At 38.2% G+C, this 11,043-nt stretch overlaps 1 protein-coding gene across 2 annotated transcripts in view; it reads right to left on the bottom strand.

Annotated features, from left to right (window-relative positions):
- Positions 1-10,253, bottom strand: part of GXYLT1 (glucoside xylosyltransferase 1) — a 25,966-nt gene extending 15,713 nt beyond the window's left edge. The window contains exon 1 of one of the 2 annotated variants that reach the window (XM_009327617.1): positions 10,179-10,253. In XM_009327617.1, the coding sequence (XP_009325892.1) occupies positions 10,179-10,231 (53 nt within the window). In that variant the 5' untranslated portion in view covers positions 10,232-10,253. The remainder of the gene's footprint in view (positions 1-10,178) is intronic. The other variant, XM_009327616.1, reaches the window with a different exon arrangement.
- Between the last annotated feature and the right edge of the window lie 790 nt (positions 10,254-11,043).

Genomic DNA, 11,043 nt, shown 5'->3' with positions numbered 1-11,043 from the left:
ACTCCGTAGAGATGAGTAAACATGATAGAGTTAAACTCAACAACAAAAGTGAGATAACCCCTATTTTTAAGAAGTTCTGTTAAAAACATTTTTGAGTGATCTAGGTGTTTTGTCCATTTTCTGCTCCGGTAAGTCCTTTTGTCACAAGCCATACTTCAGGGCTTCTCCTAAACACTGGCAAAATGCAAAAAGCTTTCTCCTCTCCTTCCATCCTGCAGGAGTACGACTTGGGTTGGAAGGGGGGGGAAACTAATAGCTCAGATGGCCTTGTGGGATGTCCTGGTGCTCCCAGTGGTTCTGGAAAATCCCTCAGGTACATTGACCACATGCACTGCCTGTGTCCTTGGGGCTAAACCACTGCAAGGTGTGGGGATCGGGAAGTCCTGTCTTCCTGAAGACAGCTGTCCGACAGCTATGGTGAGAAGTGCCTGGTATGTATTACACATTTAAAAGTTATTTCATTATTTTAATATAATAGCCTAAAATTATCATCGGGTAAATACCATTAGCTTGGTGGCAAACACAGTGGGCATACTAAACCGAAAACCATGTTCTCCTGGATTTCATATATTTAATTAGCCAGAAAAGCTTTCAAAGGTTTTAAGCATATATCAACCCAAAGCCAATCTTCAAAACAATATTCTGCGCTTGAGCTATTCGCACAGACTATGGGAGGAGGGGAGCTAACAGAACTAAGAGTATCTGAAGATTTAAATTACAAGTTTAATTCCAAGTTATGCAGACAAAAAAAATTCTCAAGTTAGAAAAGACCTTCCCAAATTAGTAACAGTAGGGAAACGCTTGGCAAACATACCACCCATTCTTAGAAACTTGCCAAAGAGAGAGACACCTCAAAACAGAAATTAAAAGATGTGATTCTTAGCACATAATTGCCACTCAATCTATGTAACTAAAACATTTAGATGTATACAAGTTTTCCTTTAAATTGACAAATATACTATGCTAATATGCTTTTCTTTAAGGCACAGAAAAGCAACACACATTATTTTGAGTTCCACAAGGCAAAATATAAGCAAAGATATCACTGTAAAACTGCTGAAGTTTAATGCCATAAATAATGGCTGCACTTAAAAAACATTCTGAGTTTTGGAAGAGTTTAATGCCCTGGAATTAAAAATCTCCAGCATTCCAGGGATGTAAGATTAATAAAATTGTAATTAGAACATGCAGTCAGTCTTAAGTCAAGGTTTGGGGCATTATTAAAAATCACATGGATGAAAGACCTCATAGGTAGGATTCAGATCCAAAATAGGACACCTAAATGAAGATCCTGACATACGAGATTGTGTCCAAAGTCTCATTAAAGCCAATGGACATCTAGTGAGCAAGGTATGGAGCACAGACAGCAATTCATCTTATTTCAAAGTAAGTACCTAGGGCTTAATTTAATTTTTTTAAAATAGGTATAGTGCCATTTAATAAGCTCTAGAATATCCCAACTGACCTCCAGGCGCCAGTCCAAAAGGACTGGGTGTCTCAAAGACCATGTTGTATCTACTAGTCCTAAGAAGACATCTAGGATACCCAAGTGTACTGTACTCAGTTAACACCAGCCATTTATTTCTCAGCAACTTAATGGCTAGTCACCTGGATGATTCTCTATGCTCTTTCAATTTTAATGACCGCTTAATTCCTACTTGACATAGACACCTATATGCAGACATCTGTATTCAGATGATTTAATCCACAGACTGAAACCTTTTGTAAGTCTTGCAGCAAAACCTGAAAAATGAGTTCAGGTTAACAGGAAAAAAAAGAATCTTTAAATGTAACCGAGGCATGCCCATTCAGACCTTTATACGTAAAGCTAATTTAAACATTACACCATGTAGTAAGTAGCTAATGTAAAAAACACAAAGCAAGCTGAATGTGATGATGGTAGCTGAAACCCACAAATAACTACACTGCTGCAGTCTGAACAAGCTGCAAGCAGCAGATTAGCCTCATCACTAATCCACTGAAAAGGGAATTACAATAATTAAGCCCTGAAGTCATGAGAGCCTACAGTGATACTGCAAGGTCATGTGACAAATAAGGGCACAACCTACACAAACTGCATAGCTGAAAGCCAAGTTCCTGAACCACATGTAACACATGGCTTTCCATGAATAAGGTATGACAAAAATTATGCCAAAGCAACTCTAAAACACATTGAGATTCAAAGACTGCATTTTATTATTTCTACATCTAGTGACATCTGTGAATAAAAGAACATTTCAAGCCACACAACAAAAATGAGACTGATCATATTATAATGCTTTTACAGTCACTTTGTTCACACAATCTCTGTTCTATGAGTTTCTGACTTCATGAGTTCAATTTTTTAAATCTGTGCTTGATTTTTTGAAAAGGCAAAAAAATATTTAGGAAAAGCTAACAACAACAGAATTTCAGATTGCACAATATGGGGAACAGCTGGACTCAGATCCGTAAGTCCACAACAGAAAGCTTTATCCCTGAAGCAGATGGAGCAAGAAGCTGTCGGAAAGAACAGGCCACCATTCCATCTGGGGACTATCCGCTAAGGAGGGGATGAGAGATTTTCGGTCTCAGAGACACATTACGGCAGGAGAACTTATGAGACTCCAGAATTGTGGTTCTTACTCCAGACTCCATGAAGAGACATCCTTTAGTGATTGTAAGCTGCATTTGACTTCCCTGCATACAGACCACTGGTAATCACAGCTTCCTTTTTAATAATCAGGCCTCAGTGCTGCTCCTCTCCCTACATACACATCTCTCTCCACTCCCAGAGGGAAATCATTGCCCCATCTTCCTCCAGGGACACTAACTACTTACCTCTTGTGCTAATCCTCCAGTGCCAGCATCTTTCACCACTTCCTGCTCCTCCTCCCACTAGAAGCAGCATAAAGTTTAAGTTATCCAGCAGAGCTTATCAGCTTCAGCTCTGCAGTCTCACCTTCAATATTAACGTGCCCCACCCACAGAGCCAGTTATCTATGCCATGACTTGTCTCACTCCAATATTATGTCTACATGACTTTGGTCCTTCCCCTAATTCCTTTCAAAATTATCTGTCCTCAACTGCTCCCTTCTCTACTTCTCCTTCCTGAACTTTCCAGCCTCCATAACGCTTTTCCCCATCTTCCCTCCACTGCTCTCCACTGCAGTTAGTCATGCAACTACCTCACCAGGAGACAGGGAAAGGAAAGCCTTGTTCATTTAGACAGCCCTGGGTCTGGTACGACCTAATGACACAAGATTTTTCAGCAATACAGATCTTTTTAGCAGGTCAGTAGCTGAGTTGACCATGAGCAAAATAAAATGTATTTTACAAGAACTGTAACTTGTCTGAACCTGAGCAAGCTCTGGTATCAGAGCAATATCCTCAGTGAACCTCAAATCCAGGTTCTGAAAGTGTTAAGACACTTTCAAAAGTGAGGAGATACTTTCAAAAAAAATGTTCAGAGGCAACGTGGAAAACACAAATACAAATGCAGATTTTTATACGCACATTACTAATTACTAGCAGCCTGGCGTTTTGGTGCGGGAGAACTTAGTGCATAAGCTGGACAGAGCAACAATAGAGTGAAATACAAACTGTATTTTAGTAAGGCTTTTGGATAGACTAACAAGGAAAACTTGACAGCCCTAACTTCTAAAGCAAAAAAAAAACATTTCAATAATGTGGGAGTCCTAGCTCCTGTAGGGGAAAAAAACCCTCTGGTAATTAAAATGGAAGAGCAAAGAATGCACCTGTAATCCAACAGGAGATCCTGAGCAGGAAGCCATGACAGGATTTGAGTGTTTAGGGACAAACAAGAGAACTTCATTTGTCTGAGGATACTAGTTACACATGGTAGGGACAGTAAAAATAAATTAAATAAAACACTTGAGAGAAAGCATCACACATACTCCCATGAGTTTAGAAAACACATTTAAAACAATCCACTTTGACACTGTGAGAGCAAAAACATATACTTTAAAACATGCTGCTCAGCAGCAGCATAAGGCCAGGTACAAGCTTTGCCCTGAAGTATTTCTGTGTTGAAGTGTAGACCTTCATTCTTTACTGATTACTTCTGCTGTGGGGTTAATAACTTCTGACAGAGGAACATAGCTGGATCTGCTCAATCAACCTGCTACAACAAGATTTTCCAAAGGCTGTCTGTCAAGACACTGCCTTATGTTTAAAGATGTATACCATGACACACCGTATATTAAATTAGCATTTCTAGGTCAATTAAAATTATGAAGCAATAATTTGGTAGTAAGCTACAGAGGTATGTTTTGACGGGTCGTACTCTTCCAGAACCTTCACTGCATCCCAGCTGAACTTCTTGGAAAAAACCCAAAACCCAAATGGTATCGTCGCTAAAATACTCATCAGCTCCAAGAGAATCTTAGCTCTGCCCTCTAGAATTGGCACAAGGTACTGCAGCGGGGGGGCCTCCTGCATATGTTTAAGGTAGGATTCTAGTCTTATTGTTACATAACACACTAAGAGCACAGGTGAGAGGGTACTAAACCCTCAGGAACACCCAGACATAAGGAATCCTGTACACCACTCCATCTAATTTGTGATTATTAAGCCTGTCCCAATCCTAGCCTGCTTCACTGAGGTCACAGTACAACAGCTGCTTCTGCTGCACACACACACTGCCGCCTTCCAAGCTCCAAACCTTCCAGAGCTGCCGCAGTGTTACAGCATCTAGTGTGACCCGCGTACCTACGTTCAAAGAGTTGTCAGTGTGACCGAGGGCAATTTTTTTTTTCTCCTTTTTTTAAGCCACATTCAAATATAGTGGCACTGTTATTACGGAAAGCCACGAAGGAACCACAGTCAGTCTTAATTCTATGTTAGAAACTTTTTCCCATCCATTGATGTACTACTAAGAACATGCCTAGGGATCAACAGGAAGCTCCCTGCCCAACTTCACTGGCAATCAAGCTGTCCTCTCCTATTCCCTTAACGTGGCTGGGGAAGCCAAGGAAAGAAAGATTAGCATCCAGGTAATGAGAGCACAGAGTGGTATGAATAATTGAAGCAATAAATTGACCCCAGTTGTCCTTTCAAATTTTACTCTGGCCCATTGAGGAGTTACCATTTTTAATATAATTGCATGAGTTTTGAACAATGTAAATATATTTGTTATTTTCTGAGAAAACTGCTGTCATCCTAACTTGCACCCCTAGTTTTTATGTACAACCACCACCATATTACATAATGGTAATACAAGGATGTAAGAATTATTTTGTAGGTTACGAAAAACATTTTTAAAATTATTCTACACGAAAACAAGTTTTCCTACACTGGTTCTGATAGAGCTACAGCCTTGCTTTTCTTTGATCTTTTCTCCACATGGGCTGTAACACACGAGGCATGCAATATTTAGCTTCCTAAACAATGTTGCTTAATAAAGTCTCTCAGTTCTTCCACAACATCATCAAATTAACTTTCCTTGATATTATAACCAAATGGCCTAGGTTGCCAGGCTCAGCTGTGTCAAAGTTGTTTACACTTACAAAAAGAACAAACAGAAGCCTACTGCAAATGTATTTTCTTCTTCACTATAAAAAGCTAACCGCATTATCAGTGCAAATATTTTACCCACACAAGTTTTTTGACAATTAGCATGGAAAATGCAGATCATATTCATTAGAATATGCAGGGAAAATATTTTCATATGATCAACCTGTATTATTTCCAACCTGGCACCACGATGTGCCTCAGAAAAACAAATGGTAGATATGTAAATACAATACAGATGCCTTACTTATCACATCCTTTTTTCTTTTAATGCTTTGTGTTTGATCTAAATCAATCAATCATTAAGGAGCCTAACTCAGCAGCCTTTAGTCACCAGAAAAAGAAAAGGAAATAGGCAGAGTGAAAAGGCAACAAAGCCTACACTGATTAAAATGCAACTGTTAAATCATTCCCACACTTATTAGATGTAGGGTCAAGGTAGCTACAGAAATTATCTGGATTTGAAAGTGATGAAAATTCTAGTTTTTACTCAGCTTCTTAACTTTCTACTACTGCGCTGAATTAAAAATAGGCCATAATCAGAGCTTACTTTACAAAAGTATGCTACTGATACCAGTGCATATGATGTCCAAATGTCATCTATTCAATTACAAACTCAATTAGTAGATTAGGTTTGAAGTTACAATATATTAGTCATTTAAAAATTGACTACAAAAGTCCGAAGCCCCATTCTCCAATGAGCTAGCTAGTTTAGACGAGAAGTCCTGTTTTTCAGGGCTGTCACAATTAATCTCAATATATTCACACCACCAGGACCTCAATATACTCAAAAAATAGCAAAACTTATCTTTTTAATAGGCAACGGAAGTTAAAACCTACTTAGAAGCAACATCCAACAACTGAAATCAGGCAGGTCAGATAGCCATAGTAATGACCCCTAAGAATTTCTTCTTAATCAGTCTCAGTAGGAGATAAGCAGCCATACCAGCTAGACGACACTGAGCACCTTAAAAGGTATATTAGAAAAGATACGCATCATCTAGATCATGAGAAACCTGAGCCTCATGCTATCTTTATCAGCATTTTTTAGATTTTTTATAAAATCTATACCACTCTATGTAAAAGTGATCTCATGCTTCCTCTATCAGTGTGAAAGCTAACAAATATGCTGTACCAAAAGCACAACACAAGACATTCTGTCTCAGTAATGTTGATAATCAGAATGGTGATAAAATTGTGGGGGCACAATAGCTCCAAAATCCTTCCCACATACAGCACAGGCAACAGATCCTACTCTGACTAACTTAAAGAGACAAGATCCTTATTATCCATTAGTAGAATCAGCAACTGCTCAGAGCTCACCGATTTCAAATGATGAATTTCAAATTAGCTATAGCATGAGTCATACTGAAGTCTATATATACACCTCTCTCCTAAAAAATTTCCATATTCCTCTATAGGTCTCCAACACTTCCATTATACTAACTTGAGTCTTACAAATACACAGAACATTAGTTGTCACTTCACATTTTATACACTTACAGCTACTCAGCGGAAATGATGTAGCAAGCTGCATTTCAAGAATACCTAATTCAAGTTCTTTCTCTCATGGATAAACAAATCCCTGTGGTTCTCATATCCAGGAGAAAAAAGCCAACTGGACTTTCAAGTTAGAAACAGAGAGAAAACAAGCTAAGTTTTTTCAAATAAAAGACTTAAAAATCCAAAAGCTGAAGGACTACCTTCCAATGTTTAAAAAACTTCACTGGTAAAGGGAAAGGAGACATTCTAACATTGAGATCAATTTTATGAATCTACTATTGGCAAAGAAATTCTGGCTATATGATCTGCTCCTTTGAACAAATTCATTTGCTTAGTTTATTGAAACAGCAAGGATAAAACACCAGAATCTCCATTCACACACTGATTTATGATCTGGATAAATAGTGTTGTTCTCTTTTTATGGGTTAAACCAGGCCAAATAGAAAATTCAAGTTAAGTGTTAGTGCAGTTCAATGACCAGACTGCCATTTCTATTAAAAGCAAACTCACTGGAATTCCCATTATTTTGTTGGCACGTCTACAGGCAGTGGAGTTAGCTATCCTAAGATTTCAATCAGATACGTAACTCTTAGGTTTTTCTCATATCCCTCTCCCTATCCCAGTCTCTTCAGAGGCCGGCTTTATTCTTCACCTCACTACAACAACTGCACTTAAGAACACCACAAAGGTTTAGTCAACCCAGGATCAAATTATTTGGAATAAGACACTATGGTAGAACTCTCACTACTTTCTATTTCGAAAGATACCCAATTTAGAACTACATGTTGCCTCTTTACAGAAAAAGCTTTCAAGAGGCTTTATCTTCATGAAGAATCTTGAAGTGGCCCTACACATACAATCTCAGAAAACAAGAATGGTAGACTTCATTTGCTGTGGTTAATAAACTTGCATGGAATTAAGTTCATTCCTCTGCCTCCAAAAATCTGACTGCAAACTTGACAACTATCAAGTATCACGTTCGAAGCATAAGATGATATCAAAGGTCTAAACCCTTCAGCTTCTCAGTGCACCTAGTACAACGCACATATTTTGTTTGAGAGTTAAACAAAATTATAACTCCCATCCAAAGCTGAAACTGCACTGCAACTATCTTCTGTGTTATTCCGGCACATACAAAGAAATGAGGCTTAGGCAGCAGGTTCAGAGGCTGAGCTATTGTAATTGCTTGCTGCTATCCGAAGAGGGAGCACTTTCTCCTCCTCTCTGCCATCTTCCCCACCTCTTCTCTTGCACAAACTCACTGCACCTCTCTGAAACCAACTGAACTTATTAAACAGAGCAAGAAATAAATAAAGTTTGGGGGAGGCAAGGGGGCCCCCTCTGAAGTTAGAGCATCTCACTGAGGAATTCAACAAGCACCAGAGTCAGCACAACATATGGGGATTAATTTAATAGTAACACATTGATAAAATAATCAAACTCAATCCAAAATTATTAATCTGAACACCACATCCCCTTTACACATTTAAGCAGCTTTTTTTTCCTTTCAGTTTCAAAATGTATAAACATGAAATTCTGCAAATATTAGGGGGTCACCATGATAATTGTTTCACTATGAAAGGAACTGCACTCGCCCAGTAATGTCATAATCAATACATACTTCAACAGACTTGTCTTCACAGCCACTACGGCATTCTTAAAGAATAATACAAGTTACAGCTTAAGGTATGTGCAAAGGAACTGCATGGGGTTTCTCTGCTTCCGGTTCCAAGGTCCCACTTGCCTTAAGCCTGGCAGAAAATCCAGAAAGGAAGTTTTCTGCTATTTTAGTGCATTACATTGTACTGTGGAGAGTTCATGGACATCGTCACGGTCAATGGGGTCAGAAGACAAGCGAGACCTTCTCCTCTCTCAGCACTACACAACTGTTAGACTGGCTCAGTTTTCCATGGATGAATGAAGCTTACAATCACATCCTGTCCCTCCACTAAGCATAGGCTAAGCCCCTATGCCCTCCACCACAACAGCACTCACATTTGGTTTACCCCCCTGTGCTAAACTTCATAAAGCTAAACTCCCAAAAGCTAATCTTTAAGGAAAAAAAAAAAGTGAACTGAGTCCATTCAGACAGCTAAATTTGCCAAAGGGAAAGTCAGATGGAATCCCTGTGGATTGACACACTGGCTACCAAGGGCAGCGAGAAAGGCTCAGCAGTCCCACATTACAGGTGCAGTTCACTAACAGACTAAAAATCAATCTAAGCCATCTCTTTATGTAACTTCTTGGCAACTGATGAGCTTAAAAAGCACCGACAGCACACAAGCAGAGAGGAATAGGGGACAGATCTAAAGTCTTTCCCACAATCATAATTTTCAAAAATACATTAAACATTAAGTCTTGTGAAGCTTTTTTTTTTCCTTTGCTTCCCTAGAAATATTCAAGCTTCAGACTAAAAGGAAGATAACCATATCAAAGGATGATCAGTAAAATTTTAAATATAAGAAAAACTGACTTACAACTTTAGTTATATACTGAAGAGAACTATGCAGGTTAGAGAACATATCTGTCAAGCAGCTTAAGGCTTCTTCCATTTCATTTCAAACTAATTCCATCATCTGACAGCCTAAAGCATCTGCACAACCACATCAAAACATTTAAACTTATTGTTAAAGATGCAACTTTAAGGACATAGTGTATGCTTTAATGTACTGTATCTTACAGCACATTCTAAAATGGTTCTTTCAGTGCTTTCCGATGAAGTACGCTCCTCAAATTCTGTAAAACATGTAATGAATAAAAAAGTCTCTAAACTTAACTACTAAGCATATCTACCAGTTTTTATTGCAAGTTACATCATGGGTCTTACTGTGCAGCAAGTTTTATTTATCAAAAACAATTAATTCATCAGTCACTTTTCAGACAATATTCGGATAGACTTTATACCAATGTTGGCAAGTCTCTGTTTAGTGAAGCAACATAACTGAAAAAATCCGCTCTTTGTAGTAACACTTGAGTCTACAATTTTAAAAACATACTAGAACAGGAGAAAGCCCAGCTAAAGGCAACCATAATATAAGCAGGTGAAATACATGTGAAGCAATCAAAATATTTTGCTTTGTCACCTTGCTAAATAGCCAAAAATACTTATCAGCTACACCTGTCTGCAATCAAATAATAAAATACTATTTAATAATAGATCCTACCTAAAAGCAGCTTCCCAAAAGCAGTTCATTCCACAAACATCAGAGGGCAGCATCCAATAGGAATTCCAGAAAGATACAGACAAATTCTTACACCTAACAGGATAAGACAAAAATAACCTATATAAATGTTACTGATTATATGGCAAAGTTAAATGGATTATTTTCTAGCTCAAACATAACTTGAATATTTAATTACCTGGCAGAAGACTGGCTATGTAATGGAACTTGGATAATACAAAAGAGGAGGTATTAGGTGCCAACCAGGAGGATTCTTTTAAGGAAGAACGGTCCCCATCCTTTAGCCTTTCCTCTCCATATATTTTCAGAGTGAGAAAAACAGCGGGACTGGGGTTTTTGAGGGTCATTCTATGGTCCTTGGCTTAGTATAAGTCCACAGGTAATAAAGTGAATGGCAACATTTACTGCTGGAAAGAACTCCTTCACCTTAGCAATACCTTTGTCTACTTCAAGGAGAACAGCAAGTAGAACATTTTATTTTCAAAGTTACATTGTCCATTTAAACACAATCCCTATTCATCCATTACTCTATTCGGTGCAAAGTTGATTTTTAACAAAAAACAGGGCTTTGCAGCACCAACAAATTCCATTGTTTCATAACAACAGGTTAATGCAATACAGAAATAATCACCACATCTGGCAGGTTTTCCTTCTCCATACTAATCACAAGACTAACAACTAAAAAAGCAGGTTTTACTAGTCCACCACTACATTTTATGCAACAGTAATATAGGAAATAGTTAAAAAGAGCAACAGAACTGTATTTTCCAAGGTTCTGGTGAGGAAATCAACATCAAGACTTAAAATCTTAAATGAGCAAACAGAATATTGCAAAGCAAGGGGTATA

This window comes from Pygoscelis adeliae, unplaced genomic scaffold, assembly GCF_000699105.1.
Source record: "Pygoscelis adeliae isolate BGI_AS28 unplaced genomic scaffold, ASM69910v1 Scaffold113, whole genome shotgun sequence".
Lineage (NCBI taxonomy): Eukaryota > Metazoa > Chordata > Aves > Sphenisciformes > Spheniscidae > Pygoscelis > Pygoscelis adeliae.
This window is presented reverse-complemented; position numbering and strand designations above follow the sequence as displayed.